Source organism: Artemia sp. Qi Xiang Cuo, chromosome 18 (assembly GCF_049724085.1).
Source record: "Artemia sp. Qi Xiang Cuo chromosome 18, ASM4972408v1, whole genome shotgun sequence".
NCBI lineage: Eukaryota > Metazoa > Arthropoda > Branchiopoda > Anostraca > Artemiidae > Artemia > Artemia sp. Qi Xiang Cuo.
The window spans coordinates 26960804-26983868 of record NC_142811.1 but is presented as its reverse complement, the minus strand read 5'-3'; the positions used below and the strand labels follow the sequence as shown (position 1 = coordinate 26983868).

The 23065-nt window shown below is 36.7% G+C and overlaps 1 protein-coding gene across 1 annotated transcript in view; it reads right to left on the bottom strand.

Annotated features, from left to right (window-relative positions):
• Positions 1–221: 221 nt before the first annotated feature.
• Positions 222–23065, bottom strand: part of egr (TNF superfamily member 12 eiger) — a 213445-nt gene continuing 190601 nt past the window's right edge. Inside the window, exon 5 of the mRNA XM_089104475.1 lies at positions 222–592. Coding sequence (XP_088960601.1) covers positions 344–592 — 249 coding nt within the window. The 3' untranslated portion in view covers positions 222–343. The remainder of the gene's footprint in view (positions 593–23065) is intronic.

Sequence of the window (23065 nt, the reverse complement as noted above, 5' to 3'; positions counted from 1 at the left end):
CTGTTTTCGAGTCTTGGAGCCGACTTGGGGGGGGGGGAGGTTGTATTTTGAGCTTTTCATTGTCGTGGATGTATTTTTAATAAACAAACTTGAACTTGTTCTTTAAAATATTTGGTATTTGTCTCCGCAAAAAGTTGTGTGAATTGATATGTCTAAAAGTAAGCCTACTTTCAACACTTTTTTTTTTTACCAATTGAACTAAACTGGAAAGAATTAAAGCATACTGAATTAGACAATTTTAATGATAATTTACGCAACCGCTAACCAAACGAAAAAAAAACAAAAAAAGAAAAAATCGATAATCTATTATTTCACAATTAATACTTCAAAAGAATTCGACGCATTAAATAAGCTTTGAGCCTTTGAGTTTGACACAACCAAAAAAGGTTTTACTTTGTTCGACAACATACACTCGTTGAGGCTCAACGTCTCGTATAAAAACTCTGTCACCGTCGTTCAGAAATGTCACTGCAGAGGTATGACAAGTTTGACCAACTGCTGAATGTTCTTTTGCGACTGCACAGTGCAAAAATGGTTCATTATTGATGAATATTTCATAGGAGTTCAAGTTATGAGGATCTGCATAATAAACCTGGAAAAGATCAATTGTATTCATAACAATAATAATACAGCGCACACTTTTTTGAAGATAAAATGATAAAGCTAAAGAACAATTTTTTGTCTTCTATCCGTACTTCTTATGTAACTTGACGCTGAATTAGAAAAAAAAACAATCAGAATTTTCCATCCTACACCATATCTACATAACAGTGTTCTTCTTATTTTAATAGTCTTTCAATTTTATTTTATCCAATAAATTTGTATTTTGCGGATTATCTTCTTTTTTTTTTTTAAAGAGATTCTAATGCATTTTTGCATGTTAAATTTGAAAATGTAACAAAGCTGTAAGTTTTTTTAGTACCCATGATTTTGCGCAATGTCCTTATAAAGTTGTCTTCTTGTTTTTAGTAAAAAAAAAAAAAAAAATATTTTTTTAGGAAATGGTAGAAGTAGGGGTGCATTTTCGCATTCAGCGTAAAAACCTTAAGCCTTTTTTTTTGGGGGGGGGGGGGGTTACGACCAAGGAAGTTCTATTACAAAATCTAATAGTCTCTGATTGCTTTAAGTTTTATTTCACTGTTTATTGTAGTTGCTCTTCAACTGGCTAAATTTCTGGCAGTCTTTGATGGCTTTAATTTTGACTTCACTGTTAGCTGTGGTTTCTGTTCAATTATGTTCTGGCTAGATTTTCGAATCCAGCTTAAACTTCTGTTTGAATTATCATCTTAATTTCTAAAAATAATAAGTTTTATGTTGTTCTACGGTGCTGGTATACGTTGTGCGACAAATTTTCTGCAACTCTCGTCATGAAAGATTGCCCACAGGTATATAAATCAGACCTACGTGAAAGTGGGGAGGTCGGTTCATCTCTGAGAATTAGCATTTGTACTGTTTGCACATTCCCATTCTTCGGATATGGGGTCACTCACATTAGTGTAGGCCAACTCACGAGATCCTAAACAATTTATCATAGGCAGCGCAGTAGCGCTGCCTAAGTAAAGAACGTTGTTGGCACAATATATTATATTTTTTTTTTCCTTTAGACCAGGGTACTTCGTATCGAAGGAGTTGTCGTAGAAACGTCGAAAAGGGTTCATTTGATTGGAAATTGGAACGGCTAGTACCCTTTTTAATAGTCGAAAGTAATTAGAAGGCAACTAACACCCCTTCCACGCCCACCATTTCCCCAAACATATCCAATCAAAATTTTGAGATAGCTATTTTTCTCAGCGTAGTTGATCTCAAGACAGAAATTATGTTTTTGAGGAGGACACTCCCCCAGAGCCCTCAGGACAAGGATTGTAAGTTATGCCTTGGGGGCATATAATATTTTTATAGTAAGTGTTGCCGTAGAAACTTCAAAAAGGGCTCATTCGAGTAGAAATTCAAAGAGCTAGTGCCCCTTTTAATAGTCGAAAGTGATTGGAGGACAATTAACTCCCCTCTCAAGCCCACCTTTTCCCCAAACACATTCAATCAAAACTTTGGGATAGCCCTTTTGTTCACGTAGTTGAAAGTTCTGGAAATTAGGCCTTTGAGGATGACAACCCCCCACAGCCCTCATGACAAGGGTTTTAAGTTATGCCCTGGGGGCATATAAGGTTTTTATTGAAAGCTTTGTGGTAGAAACTTGAAAAAGGGCTCATTCCAAACTTCAAGCTTACGATTTCCGCAAACACATCCTGTCAAAAGTTTGAGACAGCAATTTTGTTCAAAATGATTGAAAGGTCCGGAAATTATATCTTTGAGCTGGACACTCCCCCCAAAGTCTTCAGCACAAGGGTTGTAAGTTATAACCTGGGGGCAAATAAGGGTTTTATTGAAAGCGTTGTCTTAAAAACTTGAAAAAGGGCTCATTCAATTGGAAATTCAAAGGACTAGTGCCCTTTTTAATAGTTGAAAGTGATTGGAGGGCACCTAACCCCCCTCTCACGCCCACCATTCCCCCAAACATGTTTGGGGACTTTGTGTTGAATTATTTTTTTTCCATACCAGGGCACTTCGTATCGAAAGAGTTGTCGTAGAAACTTCGAAAAAGGCTACCGCGATTGGAAATTGGAATGGCTAGTGCCCTTTTTAATAGTCGAAATTTATTGGAAGGCAACTAACACCCCTTCCACACCCACAATTTTCCCAAACAGATCCAATATTAAATTTAGAGATAGCCATTTTGTTTAGCGTAGTTGATTTCCAGATAGAAGTTATGTTTCTGAGAAGGACATTCCCCCCACAGCCCTTAAGGTAAGGATTGTAAGTTATACCCTGGGGGCAAATATAGAAAGCTTTGTCGTAGAAACTTCAAAAAGGGCTCATTCGATTGGAAATTTAAATGGCTAGTGCCTTTTGTAATAGTCGAAAGTGATTGGAGGGCAACTATCCCTCCTCTCATGCCCACCTTTTCCCTAAACATCCAAACAAAGTTTTGAGATAGCCATTTTGCACAACGTAGTTGAAATTTCTGGAAATTAGGTCTCTGAGGATGAAACCCTCCCCCTCCCACAGCCCTCAGGACAAGGGTCGTAAGTTATGCCCGGGGGACATATAAGGTTTTTATTGAAAGCTTTGTCATAGAAACTTGAAAAAGGGCTCGTTCGATTGGAAATTCAAAGGGCTAGTGTTCTTTTTAATAGTCGAAAGGGATTGGAGGGCAACTAAACCCTCTCTCAAGCCGACCTTTTCCCCTAACACATCCAATCAAAATTTCTAGATAGCCATTTTGTTCAACATTGTTAAAGGTTTTAGAAATTAGGTGTTTGAAGATGATAACCTCCTCAGAGTCCTCAGGACAACGGTTGTAAGTTATGCCCTGGGGGTATATAAGGTTTTTATAGAAAGCGTTGTCGTACAAACTTCAAAGAGGGCTCATTTGATTGGAAACTGAAATGGTTAGTGCCCTTTTTAATAGTCTAAAGTTATTTTGATAGTAGTAGTTTAATAATAGTTTTAATAGTAGTTATATAGTAGTTAATAGTTAATAGTAGTTTTAATAGTAAAGTAGTTTAATAGTCTAAAGTTATATTTGAGCATCACATTCCCCCACAGCTCTCAAGGAGAAGGTTGTAAGTTATGCCCTGGGGCATATAAGGTTTTATTGATATCTTTCTCGTTAAAACTTGAAAAAGAGCTCATTTGATTGGAAATTCAAAGGGCTAGTGCTCTTTTTAATAGTCGAAAGTGATTGGAGGGCAACAAACCCCTCTCTAACGCCGACCTTTTCCCCAAACACATCCAATCAAAATTTTTAGATAGCCATTTTGTTCAACATTGTTAGAAGTTTTAGAAATTAGGTCTTTGAAGATGATAACCTCCTCAGAGCCCTCAGGGCAAGGGTCGTCAGTTTTGCCCTGGGGACATATAAGGTTTATATAGATAGCGATGTTGAAGAAACTTTAAAAAGGACTCTTTCGATTGGAAAATAGAAGGGCTTGTGCCCTTTTTAATAGTCGAAAGTGATTGGAGGATAACTAACACCCCTCTCACACCTACCATTTCCCCAAACACATCCATTCCAAATTTCGAGATAGCCATTCGATTTCGAGTAGGAACTTGAAAAAGGGCTCATTCGATTGGAAATTCAAAGGGCTAGTGCCTTTTTAATAGTCGAAAGTAATTGGAGGACAACTAACTCCGCTCTCACGCTGACCTATTCCCCAAACACATCCAATCAAAATTTTAGATAGCCGTTTTGTTCAACGTAGTTAAAAGTTTAAACCTTATATGCCCTGGGGGCATATAAGGTTTTAATAGATAGCGATGTTGTAGAGACTTCGATAGGAAATTCGGTGGGAAATTGGAAGGCTTGTGCCCTTTTTAATAGTTGAAAGTGAATGGAGGATAACATACACCCCTCTCACACCCACCATTTCCCCAAACACATCCAATCAAAATTTCGAGATAGCCATTTTATTCAACGTAGTTGAAAAGTCCGGAAATTATGTTTTTGACGATGAAACTCCCCCCAGAGCCCTAAGGGCAAGGGTTGGAAGTTATGCCCTGGGGACATATAAGATTTTTTTTTATAGAAAGCTTTGTCGTAGAAACTTCAAAAAGGGCTCATTCGATTGGAAATTGAAAGGGCTAGTGCCCTTTTTAACGGTCGAAAGTAATTGGAGGGTAACTAACCCCCCTCTCACGCCGAACTTTTCCCAAAACACATCCAATCAAAGTTTTGAGATATCAATTTTGTTCAACTTAGTTGAAACTTCCGGAAACTAGGTCTTTGAGTATGACAAACACCCCACAGCCCTCAGGGAAAGGGCTGAAACTTATGCCCTGGGGGCATATAAGGTTCTTATAGAAAGCGTTGTCGTAGAAACTTCAAAATGGGCTCATTCGATTGGAAATTATAGTCGGAATTAATTGGACGGCAACTAACCCCCCTTTAACGCCCACCATTTCCCCAAATACGTCCAATCACAATTTTGAGATCGCAATTTTCTTTAAAGTAGCTGGAAGTTCTGGAAATTAGGTCTTTAATAAAGACACCCCCCCCCGGCCCTCAGGGCAAGGGTTGTAAGTTGTGCCCTGGGAGCATATAAGGGCCTTATAGAAAGAGTTGTCATAGAAACTTTAAAAGGGCTCATTCGATTGGTAATTGAACGGGCTAGTGCCTTTTTTAATAGTTGAAAGTTATTGGAGAGCAACTAACGCCCCTCACACACCCACCATTTCCGCAAACATCCAATCAAATTTTTGAGATAGCCATTTTGTTCAGCGGAGTTGAAAGTTCTGGAAATTAGGTCTTTGAGGATGACAACCCCTCACAGCCTTCAGGGCAAGGGTTGTAATTCATACCCTGGGGGAATATAAGATATTTATTGAAAGCTTTGACATGGACACTCAGAAAGGGCTCATTTGATTGAGAACCGGAATTGCTGCTGCCCTTTTTAATAATTGAAGTGATTGGAAAGCTTGCCTTTTTTACAGTAAAGATCATCATGAGTACAATGCATTTTTTTTTTATTTTTTATTTTTTTTTTTTTTTTTTAAATGTCCGATACGGACACTTCGTATCGAAGGAGTTGTTGTAGAAACTTCGAAAAACACTCATTCGATTGAAAATAGAAAGGGCTAGTGCCCTTTTTAATAGTTGAAAGTGATTGGTGGACAAATAATCCCCCTCCCCAACCCACCCAACCAATTTCCCATTATGTTTAAAAACAAAAATTTGGAATAATATTTAAACAAAATGCACAGTGTTAATGCTAATTCCCAATAAGGCATGTCAGCAGTATCCCAAAAACGACTGAGGGTATTATGTTCAAACTTTCGAGGCTACTTCCGCTCTTAAAATTTAACCGTATCAAAATAGCGCAACTGTATCCAAGCTATCAGAGAAAGTAAACAGATTTTTTTGCGAATGGTATCAAGTTTTCTATTTCAGGTCAACTAGAGGAAGTATAAAACTAAATTAAACAGTACTGTTTGTGTCCAGGTTTTTAAAACGGTGTATGTTGTTAAAAATTGCTGGAAAATTTTCTCCAGCATAGAAATAGCGGGCCAAACTATAAAGTCTTAAAAAAACGAAAACATTAGAATTATTATTTTCTTTTTCCCTGAAAAGACTATGTCAATATAAAACGAACAGAAATTAGTTAAAACAAACTTTTCCACAAAATAAGTTTTTCAAGGAAAAGTAAAGAACTCCATTAAACTAAAAATGAGCAAAAAAAAAATCAAATAATCTACCGAGCGTGAAACTACCATAAATCAGCACCGATAAATAAATGAAGCCCAAAACGAACAGGAATTACTATAAATCACCGAGTCAAACTCAAAACGAGCATGAACTTCCTTGAAGCAATGTTGCTAGGGCTGTTTTGAAAAATCAAAAAAAAACTTGTTTTCAGTTCTAATGATTGAATTTTAATGTGAGTTTGTTTTATATTGTTTTTTCTTCGTCTGTTTTGCTGAGGACGGTCCTTGGATAAAGGGTTGAAATGTTTGTTGAAAGTCGCGTTCCACTGTCTTATATAAAAATTTCCCTAATGTTCTACTTATCGTTTATGATAGAAAGGCAGTGTGGTCTTCGTCGCTATTTTTTTTTTCTCAATCAGGATGTTTTCTCTTTTGACAAGGGGAGGCCCACCTTACTTATAATATTCTCTCAAAATAAAGGTGCAATTTTGCAGAAAATCCAGTTTTTCAAGAGGAAGCAGCAATCCTTTTCACACTAACGTGGCTCTCGACCATATAATGCAATTTTTCTTATACAAATTACTTTCCGTGGGCGAGACCAGCATAAAAAATATGTATTATCAGAATATGTTCTTTAGTATGAACTTTCTTCTAACTTGGCTTACTTTGACATACTTGGCCTATAACCCCAGCCGGGTGCCGCTCGGCGTAGAGAGAGACAGCAGCCTCCTCAATAAACTTACGACCATGGCGAGCGCACGTGCTTCATCAGGGTTGATTTTCACCAGCACCGGAAAATTGGAGAGGCTGTCAGAGCAATGCTTTTTTAGTCGGCTTCGAGGTCATTTCCAACCAGCTGCGAAAAAGTGAAATCCGCAGATGGTCTTAGCGGGTATGTGTGTTGACATTCTAAGAAGGGGTCTAAACCAACGTAGGGCTCGTTCGAATATTTGAATGGAAAACCAGAATTGATTGGTAAGCTGGAGCAACCTTTCGTAGCTGAGGAGGTTGAGCCAACTTTCCATCGTTTTTAGGCTCTTTGACTGTCAAATGTTCTTGGAGTTGATAATTACAGTTAATGATTGCCACATCAGTAGAATGTTTATATTGAATGTACCTAGACGTATAGGAAAACATTTCTACGGGACCTATACACCTTTTCAAAGAGAGTGAGTATCCGCTCACATGGCCTTATACTTTGCCTAGACATATAGGAATCTCCATGCTATTTGATCTCTTTACGTTCCTTCCGGTGCTATTTGGGGAGATTACATTCCATGGCACCTTTCCAAGGCAGATTACCAGACTGGTTATTTGGCAGTGTATAAAGTGGTCAAACATGTTTTGAGAGTATGGTCATTATTATATAACTTAAGTAGACAGGTTTTTTCTGATATTAATAAGAATTTCATAAGAATGCACATCGTGAGTTCACGTGCACAATTTTTTTCTTAAAAAACTGGTATGGTATAAAGTGGTCAAACAGGTTTTGGGAGCATGCACGAAAATATGTAGCTGAACCAGTGTTTTTCGAGTCAACATCCGTTTTTTTTCGTCTTTGAAATTTCGTATAAAATGTTCATGCACTAGAATTTAATTTCCATTATGTTCTAACATATCGTATAGTACACTGAATATTATTAACTTGGAAACAATGGATATTTCTATTTTCAATGTGAGTATAGTTTACCGAATTTCTAAATGTATTTCCAGATAAAAAAAGCATTTTACCAGTAAATTCAAATTTCAGGGGGACTTAGCCCCCCTCCCCCCTCCAACAACACAAACCATAAAATATGATGAGTATATTCGCTATAAACGCAAAGTATGCTATTTTTTTCCATTTCAATAAAATCTCTCCTCTGCCCTCCTTTGTTTACGATTGTAATTGTTTTTAAATAGTTCTTTTCGTTCAAAAAATGTCATTTTCCTCTTCTTGCTTTTAAAATGAGCTTTCTTTTACCGGTCTAAATAAAACCACCTGTGTTTAACCTTTTTACAAGAGGGAGCGATTTCAAAACAACATTTGGCAAGCGCATTATCTGAATTAAGAAAACAAAGGAATGGAAACGTGTAATTCTAAACGCTTTGAAGAAAGAGAGATTGTTTTTCGGCCAAATTAGACGAGAGATATTTTTCAATTGTATTCCATGAAAGCAAATGGATTTCACAGATGATTAAGAGGCTTTTATAAAAATATATGGCAGAGAAGGGGGGGGGGAATGTATCAATTCTAACACAGTTTTTCTTTACTTGGTACCCATTAAAAACGAAATTTTTGTGTTAAATAAGTAATTCTTGTATCTTTTAAAAGAGCTTTACGGGGTTTGAGAGAGAGACTCTGTTCCCTGATTCCGTGTGGTTAGAGGGGGATTCTTTGTGCAGACTAATTTTTACTTCTGTAAAAAAAGGGAATCGTTTTTTCCATGCTAAACTTTGTCTTCTTTTTAAGGAAGAGGATTCCTCCAATTACTCTCCCGCGGAAAAGAGAGCTAAGACTAACTGCGTTGGTCCAATACAACAAGTGGAGATAGGCGGTCCATTGGGAGCCACTCGCATCCATTCCAGACCAGCGCTGCCTGCCCAAAACCCACCAGTGCCAACCCCTATGCAGCAGGGTAGAAAGCTGAAAAGAGAATGGATGGTTGCTCACATGATGGGGAGCCCCACTGGCTCATCTTTACAAGTCAGTGACATTGCCACCACATCTATGCAAGAAGAGGACGGCACTCAACAGCAGTCTGAATTTGGAAATGTGAGTATTTTCACCTCTAGCTTCTACCTATTTCTATCCAAATTTTTTTTTGTTTTTTTTTAAGTATTTCCTTTTCGCCATTTTTCAACACCGTAAAAGTGTATGTCAGATATATTAAAATATTAATCCCCCCGCCCCCGACCATTGTTTTAAATTTCTCTGCTCCCCTCAGATATAGCTGAATATAATGCATTTTTTTTGTTTTTTGATTGGCAAAGAAAGCACTCTTTTGCGTCTTTCTGAACTTTCTGTGGGAGGGGAGGTGGAGGCAAGTATTTAGTTTAAATAAATCTAGGAGGAATTGAGTTTTGAGGATGGTGTGAAAAAATGAACATGTTTCTTTAATTTTATAAAATAATGGTTATTTCACATAGAAAATAAAACCTTTTTTCTATAGGTTAATGAATTAACCTTTTCGCCGTTTTTCAACACCGTAAAAGTGTATGTCAGAGATATTAAACTGTTAATGCCCCCGCCCCCAACCATGGTTTTAAATTTCTCTGCTCCCCTCAGAGATAGCTGAATATAATGCATTTTTTTATTAGCAAAGAAAGCACTCTTTTGCGTCTTTCTGAAATTTCTGTGGGAGGGGGGTGGAGGCAAGTATTTAGTTTAAATAATTCTAGGAGGATTCGAGTTGTGAGGATGGAGTGAAAAAATTAACATGTTTTTTTTAACTTTATAAAATAATCGTTATTTCACATAGAAAATAAAACCTTTTTTCCATAGGTTAATGAATCAGACTTCTCGCCATTTTTTCAATACTGTTAAAGCATGTGTGTGTGTGTGTGTGCGTGCGTGTGCGTATGTGTGTGTGTGCGTGTGTGTGTGTGTGTGTGCGCCTGTGTGAGTGTGTGCGCTTGTGCTTGTGCGTGTGTGTGTGTGTGAGCGGTGCATGCGCCGCGTCTACTCGATAATTCATTGAGATAGTATAATGAATAGTGCAAATTCAATAACGATGTAATGATTGAATGGTGTATATTTATTTCCATATCATTATTTCTTATGTTTGATCCGGGTGCTGTAATTTTTTCAATATACATATCAACTGAATTGTATTTTACTGCTGATTTCGAATATCTTTAAATTATTTCGTTTAACTTAATCCATAAAAAGTTATGAGAAAATTCAGAATTTTTTAAGTAGAAATTCTGACGTCGCATAATTTGTTTCCGCAACACGTTTCTATCTGACTTCAGAGACATAATTACTTATAGGCTAATGGAATATATATATATATATATAGGGGTTAAAAACATAATTTCAACCTGTAAGAATATTTCAGCGTGTGTGTGCATGTGTGTGTGTGTGTGTGTGTGTGTGTGGGTGTGTGAGTGTGTGCGAATGTGTGCGTGTGTATGTGTGTTATTAACAAAACTTGTAAATTATTATGAATTTTTTTTTAAATAATGATACAATCAAAAATTTTGTAATTTATTATGCATTTGTTTGATAAATAATGCTATAAGCAAAAAAAAATTTTAATTTATTTTTAATTGTTTTGTAAATAATGCTATAAGCAAAAATTTGTAATTTATTATGCATTTGTTTGAGAAATAATGCTATAAGCAAAAAAAATTTGTAATTTATTATGCATTTGTTTGATAAATTCGAATCCAATTAAGAAAAAAAATTTTTGATAAATAAAAACAAAGTGTGCTATAATTGTGATAAAACTTTCGTCAAAGAAACAAAACTTAATCCATTCATTTTCTAGTTTCAGGGGAAGCTTTGAAAACTTCTGCCTTCCCTGGCCCGGGACTTCAAAGTATCATGGGAATTGTCCCCTCTCGCCGGATGATGTTAGTGAAGGTATGCCATTTAATATCCCCCTTGATTTTCAATTTACAGCTGAATAAATGGAAGGCCTTATGCAAATTGTTTGATCTAATGTCTCCGGTGATATTTTCTACGATGGTTTTATAATTATTGAATTGAATCCATTACGAAAAGTTGCAAGACATGAATATAGTGTCACGTCCCATGAACTACATGAATTTTACTTGTTAGAGTCTTCTCTAGGTCGCTTAAAAACATATAGGGTAGATTTCAACCCTCCCGAAGAAAACTTGATTGACATTTGGGTCATTTTAACCGGCCCTGTAAATGTTTTCCATAGCTACATATACCAAATTCGAGCCCTTATCGAGACTCAGAGTAAGAAATGGGGGCGGGGGGGGGGGCAAGGGGGGATTAAAGCAACATTAAATCAAAAATTTTATTTACAAAAGGGGACATCTGGAGACATTTTTTATTTTCATTTTTCAACTGGCAACCAAACTTTTTACCCTGGTCTAAATGAATTTGAGGTTAACTTTTTCAACTGGGTAAATAAATTAATTTCAACTTTGGACACGTTTAACGAGAGGGGAAGTGGGTCCACAATTTTATACATTGAACACATGGATCTGAATCTAAGTAGATTTTAAAAAAACTTTATTTTAAGAGGGGTGGGGGGTAACAAAATAAAATGCCACCAAGATTTGACGGCTATAGGAGGGGTTCAAGGTTTCAAATTTGACACGGGGCTGCAATTCTTTAAATATGTATTTTTAGCAGCAGCGCGTAAAACATTATATAATGAGTCAACAATGAAAAATCTCGATGGATTTGCACGTAACGGTGGCGAAAATTTCCCTAAAGTAAATTTTGACTGTTTAGAGGGAAAATATCCGGTGTCCTTGAAAGAAATAACCATATTCGAAAAAGCAAATGAAAATCTGGGGTTGAGGGTGGTTGTTCTCCAGTATGATACGGAATTTGTAAATGGGAGAAAGAAACCAAATAAAAAAGGAGTTTTGTATTCAGTTAGGACACCGATAATAGATAATGTTAAAAATTGGGTTTGGGTTATTTATGAACCCCCCAAAGATGTAAATTCCTATGGTCATTTTTCCCGGTTACAGCAATAATTCGACTTTTATCCCAAAGCACGAACAAAGGAGAATGTCACTATTGTCCAATGTGCATTTCCTCATTTAGATCTGAGCGAACATTCTTGAATCACATGAGACATTGCAAAATTCATGGCAATCAAAGAATTGAAATGCCGGCAGAAGGCAAAGATACTTTACAATTTAAAAATTTCCAAAATTCCCTGCTACAAGTTGATAAAGTATCTTTAGACTGTGAATCAAGACTGGTGGAGGTATGAGACCCATCAAGGCCAAATATAGTCAAGGAACACAAACTAGTTGCGTGTTCCTATGCGCATGCCCGTCGCGATTCCAATAATAAAATGCAGTTGAAAGAGTTTTTTTTGGCTATGGATGAGGAGGGTAGTATGGAAATGTTATTGGTGTCTTTAATAAAAACAGCAAACGCCGCAATTTCACGATTGCGCCAAACCAACTACCCAATGACATTATCAGATAAAGAGCAACTGGCACTAGAAAAGGGGACAATTTGTTGGGTTTGTAGAAGTGCTCTTGCCCCAAAAGACGCTGTCCAGAATCATAATCACCTTATTGATCCCAATTCAATGGGAAAAAGTAACTTTCGGGGGTGGGCTCACAATTCATGTAATTTAAAAATTAAACAGAAACTCTTTCTTCCGGTTTTTATACATAATTCTAACTACGATCTGTAGTATGTGCTACCAGGAATGGCACATCTACAAAGAAATGGAACAGTGGATGATGCATGGGTGATAGACAGCTTTTCCTACAAAATCATTCCTAAATCATCGGAAAAGTTGCTTGTTTTGGAATTAATGTGGATATTCGCTGAAAACGACGTTGAGTATACGAATAAAATTCACTTTTTAGACTCTTACAGGTTTTTCCCTAAATCATTTAGGGAATTAATTCAGGTACAAAAAACCATGACGGCTGCAACGCTTTCCCCATTCTCAAGCAAAAATTTCCAAATGATTTATATGATTTGTTGACGGTCAAGGGCATATATCCTTATGATTATTATTGTTCCATGTCGAGATTCGACGAGGAAACTATATCCTCGATTGAATCGTTTTACGACAGTCTAAACGATCGTAGGTGCACCCCCGATGAATACAGTTTTGCTAAAAAAGTGTGGGCAGAGGGAGGGTGTAAAAATGGGTTTGACTACTGCAAACTGTATTTGTCGAGTGATGTGTTAACTTTGTTAGACATTATGTGTAAAAATATGGACAAAATCTATGGGAAATTTAATATTGATTTTGGCTGTTATTTTTCATCTCTTCATCTGGTGATGGCCATCAAACTAAGAATTAGTGGGGAAAAAATTGGGCTAGTTACTGACTCTGATTAGCATTTATACATTGAAAGTTCGATTATGGGTGGATATTTTTTTGACGGGTATCGTATCTTGAAAACTGATCCGATTGAAGAGAATACGGGAACAAAATCGGATGCAGTTTTCATTGATATGAATTCTCTCTACCCCTCGAACATGTCCCATTATGCGCTACCTTGCAGTGACTATAAATGGCTCAATGACCCTCAAGCTCCCCATTTCCCCAACATTGACAAGTGTTGAGGAGAATGGACCGGCTGGATGGTTTTTTGAAATTGATGGGGAGATACCAGTTGAGCTTCACGATTCAGTAAAGGATTTTGTTTTCCCGTGCATTAATAGACCTGTGACTAGGGACTCTTTGAGCCCCCGCAATAGGCGTTTATTCGAGGTGGACGGATTGCATTGGTCACCTTCAAAACAAAAACTTATTGCTGACCTTCTGCCGAAAAAAAATATTGTTGTACATCATGTGGCTTTAAAATGGATGTGCAACAACGGTTTCAACGCCACAAAGGTTCACAGAGCGCTCCAGTTTAGTCAAAAACCATATCTAAAAACGTTTGTTGACACCTTTATCAAGAAACGTTCTGAAGCACAAACGAAAGCCGAAAAAGAAATTTATAAGCTCATTTTGAATTTGGCTTTCGGTAAAATGTGTGAGAGTCTTTGCAATTGGAATCGTTGTGACGTCGTGACCGATCCCAAACAATGTGCTCAAATTATTGCCGATCCAAATTACACTTCCTTCACGATCATTGGCCCGGACATGGTACTATTGAATAGAGAAAAAAGAAGCATTGTCCTGAATAAAAATGTTGCTGCAGGTAGTGCAATCTTGAAGATCTCTTAAAAGCTCATGTTGGAATTCTACTACAATGTGGCTAGGGTACAGTGGCCGGAGAAGGGGCAAGTAGAGGTCTGCTACGGGGACACAGATTCTCTACTGTTAAAAGTAAAAACCCTAAATCTAATTAAGAGCTTGCTGCACCGGTAAATTATTAGGTCATGGAAGAAATATAGCAATGGATTTAGGATTTACCCAGAGCTTGTTACACTGTAGGCGCCAAATAAGATTTTATTGTTTAAATTGGAACTTGGACGTGACATAATTTTCAGAGGTAAGTTTTTAAGTCCGAAGGTATACTTTATACAGACACACGACGAGGAAATCAAGAAACGTTGCAAAAGAGTACCCACGCACTATGTGTATAAGAATTTCAACATAGACATCTAGAGGAACTGTATTGTTCAAAATACAATTCCACGAGCAAAATTGCTGGCAATTCGTTCCCTCAACTACAGGAACTTTACTGTAAATGTAGAAAAAATTGCCATGAGTACCATTTCTAACAAGGTCTATGTTTGTCAAGACGGTGTGATAACCCTCCCCCTTGGGCACTATTTAACTTCAGACCGGGCCAAATGTGCTATCCATAGGGAAAGTCTCGGTTTGAATAAAGTCCAATAAATTTTCCCAAAACCTTGGGGGGGGGCCTCGGGGCCTTTGGGAGGGGGGTCTTGCAGTCCGGAGGGGGGGGGCGGCCGCCAGCGGGGGGCGCACTGCCACTAATAAAGTTATCTTTTTTTACTTAGAGCAGATTTTTTTTTGTGCTTTTGTACATGTTTCATTGAAAAGAAAAAAAGTGATATTATTTTAAGTGCTTTTTCTAGTGCATTTTTTTTAAATAAATTTAAAAAGTGTATTTTTTTCTTTGTTTTTTCTGTAAAGTGCTGTTTTTAATACAAGAAATATGATTCTTTATTGATTTTTTGTTCTTGAACGGAGTAGTAGTAGTAGGGAAATTATTTAGTCATTAAACAGCTATAGTCTACAGTTAGTTGTCCAGGTGAATTATTGAAGGGAACATCTATCAATTTAAAACACCATTTAGATCGTTTCTGTGTGGGTCGTCAATGTCGGGCAAAACAACACTCTTAACTAAAATAATTAAAAATTGTGATAAAATGTTTGTGGAAAAGCCGAAAAAAATCTACTATTGTTACAGTATTTGGCAGGAGTCATACGATAAAATAAAAGCAATTGGCGAGGCCAGGTTGCTGCAGATACAATTCATATAGAGACATGATGTTTTCAACATTATTGAACCAAACTCTGGGCTGATCATTGACGATCTGGCTGAATCTATGGAACAATGGTCGTAGGAAATGCTGCGACTATTCACCGTTTACTCTCACCATGAAGATATTTCTATTACTCTTATTCAATACACTCTATTTCATCAGAGAAATTATACGGAAATTGTTGGATTGAGATGCAAATACTGTATCATCCACAGATTAGGTTTCGATTCCAGCTCGGTAATCACCCTCAATAAACAAATATATACAGGTGCTCCGGAATTTCGACTCTCAGCAAACAATCAGACAACAACTAAACCCTATGGTTACATCCAATTGGAAACGAATCAGACTAAACTCGGGGATCTGTGTGTAGTCACAGATATTTTCGACAATGAAATTACAGTATATCTCCCTGTGAACACTAAAAAGACCTATTAGTTGCTATCATGAGACTGAAGAAACTACATGAAAATAGCCATCTGTTTTCAGTTCTAAGCACTTCAAAACCCTCGCTTAAGAAAGCCATACTGAAACATGGTATTGACAATGATTTCATTAATCTAATATCTGAACTTTGTTTAAATTTGGTCGAGGGCAATGTTCAGCTGCCAGAAGTAGTTAAGCAACAGGAAAAGCAACATCGTTCCATTCTACGTAAAATGGCCTCTAAAACGTAAGGAAAGATTCTTAAAAAGAAACGACTTCTTCAGGCGGGTGGTAGCTTTTCACGCTTTTACTACTGATAATCGCAGTACTTTGTAAACACTTTCCTCTAGATGGCGAAACCTTATAAACCGACTCTAATAAAACTCACTCTATCACACGTGGAACACTTTGAGAAAAATCTGAGTATATTTCGGGACACCAAGAATATTGAAGATGATAAGAAACTGCTCTCAATTCAAGATACAATTCTCTGACTGGACAAATAAAAGCCCTATCGGTCGAAGGCCACTGCTGGTATTGATCACAAAAAAGAATCATCTCCTCAAGAGTCTGCTGCTGGAACATAATTAAAGAAGGAGTAATTGTATTAATTTGTATTTAAATTTGTAAATATAAGCCCCAACACTTCGCTTTAAAACAGTAAACGACTCTTAGTCCATCTCATGGAAAATGGTCAAGATAATATTCAAGTTGAGAGCAACTGGGAAGGGATTATAATTCGGGTCAGGAGCTATAATATACTCGATTTAATCTATGACATGGTTAAAAATCTTATAGGACTATTATCATTTGACACTCATCTATACAACTTTCTAAATACATTAAACTTCCCCAAAAGTATTATTAGCAATAGACAAATTCTAAAAAAATTAAATGAACATGAATCAACATCAACAACAACAGCACCATTAAAATATGAAGAGGAAGAAGAAGAAGAAGAAGAAGAAGATTTTAAATCAATCTTGGAAAATACTAGCACACCTAGTTGAAACTTGACAATGGAGGCGACGAAAAGGCGAAAAAGTATCATGTCACCAACCACGACTAGTATATAAAAGGGCAGCAGACGTTACACAACGTGTTTATGCTAAAAATGGTTGAAGTTCTGAAAGGTGTTTATGAAAATATTGGTGAAGTGGTGAGTTTAAGTTCACCCAACACTCTTTCCAAGGTTACTGGTGTTCATACTAAAAGTGTACAAGACTATCTACAAAATGAATCAAGTTACACTCTACATAGAAATCATAGACTTCGTGCTAATCAATATCGAAAAACTAAAGCCTTTTACCCATTGCATATAATGCAAGCAGATCTCCTGACTGTAGATGAGATTCAAAGACGTCACAATACACCGTACAAGTACATTCTACTTGCAATCAGTATTTTTAGTTGCTATGCATATGCAATTCCATTGCGATCAAAGAGAGGCGTTGAAGTTGCTCAGGCCATTGAAAGTATTCTTGAACAGGATTCATATAAATAAAATTCAAACGGATCGTGGTAGTGAATTTTTTAACCCCCATTTTGCAAAATTACTAGTGAAATATAGCACACTGCTCTATCGTAGTCACAGTCCTATAAAGGCTGAATTGGCCGAACGATTGATAAGAACTATTCGACTTTTAGTTTCAAGATATTGTACATTGAAAAATACACCTGCTTTCATTCATGGTTTAGATAAAATCATGTTGATTTTTAATCAACGACCCCGTCGATCATTGTCCAGTACAAACCCAACGGAAGTTCATCATTCTGATCATGATACAATTGACACCTTTCTTAAACAATATTCCAATGAATCGACTGTCAAGAAGAAAAATAAATTCAATGTTGGTGATACTGTTAAAATTAATAGAACAACTAATGTTTTTGAAAAGGGGAATTACTTGTGGTCCACAGAACTTTTTAAAGTGGCGAAAATTCTAGACGCTAAGCCCATAATGTATTGTTTGCGCGATACCAAAGATGAAGAGATTCTCGGCGGCTTTTATGACTATAAACTACAAAATGTTAAGTATAATAGTGAAATCTATCAAATTGAAAAGATATTAAAGACTCGTACTCGCAGGGGTAGGAAACAGTTACTTGTTCGGTGGCTAGGAAACAACCCTGATTTTGATTCTTGGATCGGTGTTGAAGATATTGACAATGCCCAATGATTTCTATGTAACATTTATGTCCAATGTTTCCGATCCTCTCTATAACGACTTGAATACGACAAGTGATTTTTGGACAAAACTCTCCCCCGCCATCAAATTTGACGGTGCGTATGAAGTGGCTCTAGTCGATTGTATTCTCAAAAATATCTATGACATCCTTTGAAAGGATCGCGTGTATGATATAAAAGTTGTATTACTCGATCGGACACTCTTTGTCGACTATGAATGGGTTGAAGCATTTAAATCTAGCGAATATCCTCATGTCAAATTGAAACATATTGAATACGATTATATGACAGATTTGTGTCGTACAATCAATAGAAAAATCTCATATCGTAGGAATGGAAAATTCCATTTTAATTATTCATTGGAACACGATAGGATTTACATTACCTCACCTGTTGACACTGAAATTATTATTCTCAATGATAATCTGAGAGACGTTCTTGGGTTTAAACAGAATATGATCAATGGGAAAAATACTGGCACCGTTTACTGGATGGATCAAGTAATTTTTGCTGATTATTCACCTGGTTTCGCTTCAAACTCTTGCATATTTCTCTATGCATCCTTTGTGGAAACATCGAGAGTCGGTAATTCAAATGTTCCCCTCCTACGTGTTCCTGAACGAGAAACAACTCATGAACTTGTTCATCACTATAATATAAAGCATCTTCAGTATGTTCCTATAAACACTTCGTATTTGGAACCCTGTCAGTTAACACTAAGAAGTGAATTGGGTGATCCTCAAGCAATAACAAAAGGCTAAGCAGTGACTATATGTCATTTTCGACCCATTGTCGGCGAGAGCACAATCGCCTAAAATGAACGATAGAACAATTCCATTTGTCTTTCCCGATATCAATTGCTATGTTGATGCTTTGAGTCCACGTCGAATAGGCAATGGATTGGACTACTACAAGGGTCGTACTATAATGTCAGGCTATGTTCTTGGTAGCTGGTTTGCTAAGTTATTTTGTTCTGCACTACCGCGTGCCAGAAAATATCTTCTGCCTGCTGCATCAAATTTTTCTGCCTCCACACTATATGACTAGGAGTCGCGCAAGTATTTCAAGGAGAGTGTTAAGAAAAATATTAGAAATTCAGCAAGAGCCGTTGGTGAGCAATTAAAATCTCGGCAAAATGGGGAGGGATTGAAAAGCATGCGTGGATGTCAGTTATTATTCATTCTCATCCCTAGCGGAGCGTAATGGAACTCTCAAATGACTTTGAAGGAGGTCACCCGAAAGAGCGATAAGCAGAAGAAGAAAAAGAAAAAGGTGGTCAGATCAGTTGCGGGTATCGTTTCGCAAATTAACTTATCTCCTTTGTAAAGACGCAGTTCCTCATTGAATCTATTCAATGCTGAAAATGTTGATGTTAGTGTCAAGTATGGCTACTATGAAGAATTTCTTCCTCAACAACCCCTCTCGGAAAATATACACTTTCAAATATTTTCCAATAAATATTAATTCATTGATATATCAGCAACATTTATTGATTTAAATTTTGTAGAGAAAAAAAGGTTAGATAATGAAGCTCCGCCTATCGGTAACTTTCTCTATTGTGAAAACGGTATTCTACAAAGTCTTTTAAAATAAAGTACAGCTTTTGTTAATGGGAAGTTAGTGAGTACTTGAAGTAATTTGTCCTACTATGCAAGCTACGTGCAATTTATGATGATCACCAGAAGAACATACAAGGAGTTGAGAGGAAAATCATTGGGCTATGAATATCGATCAGGTGTTGATACTGATGGTGAGTTGACTACTGCAGTGACCCAAGAGTATCATCTGGTTGTAAAATTAAATCATGAGATATTCAATATATTCCAATGGCTACCCCCTAATGTCAAGATTGACATAAAGTTACAGCTGGCCCCATCGAATTTCCTTTTGAGAAAAACACTTCCAGAAGCACCCGATGCAGATGTCATTATCATAACGGCAATTCTCCAGGTCCAAAAACAACATGTTCTGAGCTCTGCTGCATTGGCAGTGGAAAAGCTAAGAGCCAATGGCAATAACATTAAACTTCTTGTCCCCCATACAATCACCAATCAACGTCACATTGCCACCGACTCTCGTAGCTATAGCGATTCATCATTTATCAATGGAGAAATCCCATCAAAATTGGCTTTGGCCTTTGTGAAGAGTGGCAGTGCTGTTGGATCTTGGACTGAATCCTCCCACAATTTTAATTTTTTCGGTCTATCTAGCCTCGTGCGCAAAGTGAATGGTATTCCACTGTACACTCTGTCATTTGACAAAAAATTTTAATGAAGTTTGTACAAGTTGGATATGCAATCCCTATATCATGTCTCTCGATTATTTGAAAATGGAATAACCAATACAATTTTTTCAAGAATTCATGGGTTAATTTGTCCTGGACTTGTTAGGGACTCAGAATATGAGCAGAGTACGAACAAGGAATGTACGTTTAGAGTGTACATTTGAAGATGCTTTGACTGAGAGTATCACGCTAATATCACTGAGTCAATTTGAAACCTATTGGGAAATCACACCCGACGGCAGTGTTCTACTAGACTTAGCACCATGAACACAAACCAAATAATCAACGTATTTAGTATGGATCCATATATGTCCCAGTACAAGGCTTATTGCATACCTTCGGACTTCATTGAAAAAATTCCAAGTGTTAACAATACCCTAATCATTGTTAATAGCAGTCCATCGACTTTGAAGACCGGCCATTGGCTATGCATCTTTCAAACAGCGAAGAATATTGATTTTTTTTTATCCTCTTGGCCTATCGTATAAATTCTACACTCCATACATTTGCAACTTTATTCAAAGCAGTGGGGAAACCATTATTCAAAATCAACGAAGAGTACAGGATTTAACGACTAAGACATGTGGCTTTCATGCACTACTCTTTTTCATGTTCAAATGTCGTGGCTACACCTACAAGCAGTTTCTCGACATCTACGCTGACTTACCTCGATTGAACAACTTTCTAGTGGAAAATATACTTACAAGCGTATTTAATATTGATTTTAGTGCCACACGAATAAAATGTTCTAAAAATGTATGTGAAATTGTTTATTAATAAATAATAAGAGTTTATATACATGATAAAATGACTGTTATAATCTTTAGATTTCATCTTGTACTAGGTATAGGTATTTTTAGACAACAACTAGTGCAGTTAGATTATCTGAATTCACAGTATACTGTTCCTGATGTAGTGCAATGTCAGTGTCATATTTTCTACAATAGAGTGTAAGTTCACTCTTGTCATATCTCTTTTTGTGGTCAATTATACTATTATCATTCATTCTATAGAATTCACATGTTTCAATTTGTCTATTTGAAGCAATTTCACAAACAGTGTTCTCTAGTGTTGAATCACATTCCGGCACTGCCAAATAAAAATCAGTGGGCTTATATTCATAACACCCATTGTCTTCACAAGGAGGACGTAGAAACCATATTCTTTTGTTGTCCCAACAGTTGAATCGTTGACCCGACTCCTCTTCCCAGAATAATCTAAAACCACGACGATACCAATTTCGTAGCAGTAAACTAAAATCACGGTTAGGATTCATTCCAATCATACCGGGATATGTATTCTCCCACTGATTACATTTATCATAATGGCAATTAGAGCATAGGTGTCCTCTAGGATGAGAGTCACACACCTCTTCAAGACAGGAACTACAACCTTTAATTTGTACAGCATATCCTTTATGAAATTTAAAAGGGTTGCATAGTCTACACTTTTCATCATACTCGTCAATCATTGTGCAATTCTCACATGATGACCAGCTGCCCAGTGTGTATATACATAGCGGACATGTATTGAGCATTTTTTAATGTGTTGACACTCTCACTGCCACAATGAAACTGAGCTAGCAACAACAAAAAAATTGTCGGAAATAGTGAGAGAGGAGTAAATCATCCTTGAGCACCATATTTCTTATGAAAAAAGTCCTAAATTTCTAAACTAATGTTTAAAAGCATATCCACAATATCATTTTGCCGTGTCGTGATCAATATATCAATAAATTGTGTAAATGCATTTTGACCACTCCGTAGAAGCTTCATACAATAGTCTATTGGTGGAGAATCAGTTTTTATTATATTGACAAGCATTCCCCGAGAAAATATCTTCCTTTGAATAGAAAGCTCTAGAAAATCGTCATCTAAAATCAAAAATTTCTCTATAAGCACTAGATACCTCATGATTAGCTCTTTTTCAAATCTATCCATTTTTTTTTAGTCCTAACACTCTCACAACCAACTACTGACTAACCAGAATTTCTCTACTCTAAAAAATATACGCTAGTCTACTATAGAAAGAAAATACCATTGATTTAGAAACAATTTTATTAAACATAATTACAATAATAATATTCACTGATGTATTTTGTTCTCATCAATATATTTCAATAGGACATCTAATGCTGACCGAAGTTTATTTATATGGAGAATATTCACTTTTCCAGCAAAACATAGTTGCTCCTCCTGCTTAAACTTGCTTAATGATATCACGTATCTAGCATACATATTGTCCCATTCAAGGCATAGTCTACAGCCTCCGGCTATTTCCACAGCCACATTGGGTACTCGTATATCGTTGCTGCTGCTGTCGACTTCATCATTAATCTCCAATAGTGTAAATGCACCACTCATTTTTCTCTACTAATATCCTCTCAAATAAACTATTCTCTTTGAATTCAATTCTCTTACTAATATGAATTGAAAAGAAAACCATTCCTTTTATTCAAATCCCAATCACCAATCAAATTATCGTATATTGAGTAACCTCCGCTCTCGGATTGGCTCCTAAAAAACGGATGTCAAAAACCGGTTCGGTTGAGTTATATAATTATGATCATACTCTCAAAACATGTTTGACCACTTTATACACTCCCAAATAACCAGTCTGGTAATCTGCCTTGGAAAGGTGCCATGGAACGTAATATCCCCAAATAGCACCGGAAGGAACGTAAAGAGAGCAAATAGCATGGAGATTCCTATATGTCTAGGCAAAGTATAAGGCCATGTGAGCGGATACTCACTCTCTTTGAAAAGGTGTATAGGTCCCGTAGAAATGTTTTCCTTTACGTCTACGCAAATTCAATATAAGCATTCTACTCACATCTTAGCTTCGTAGAACATTAAAGCGTCAACGAGGACGTTCAAAGCCCGCAATAGAAGAG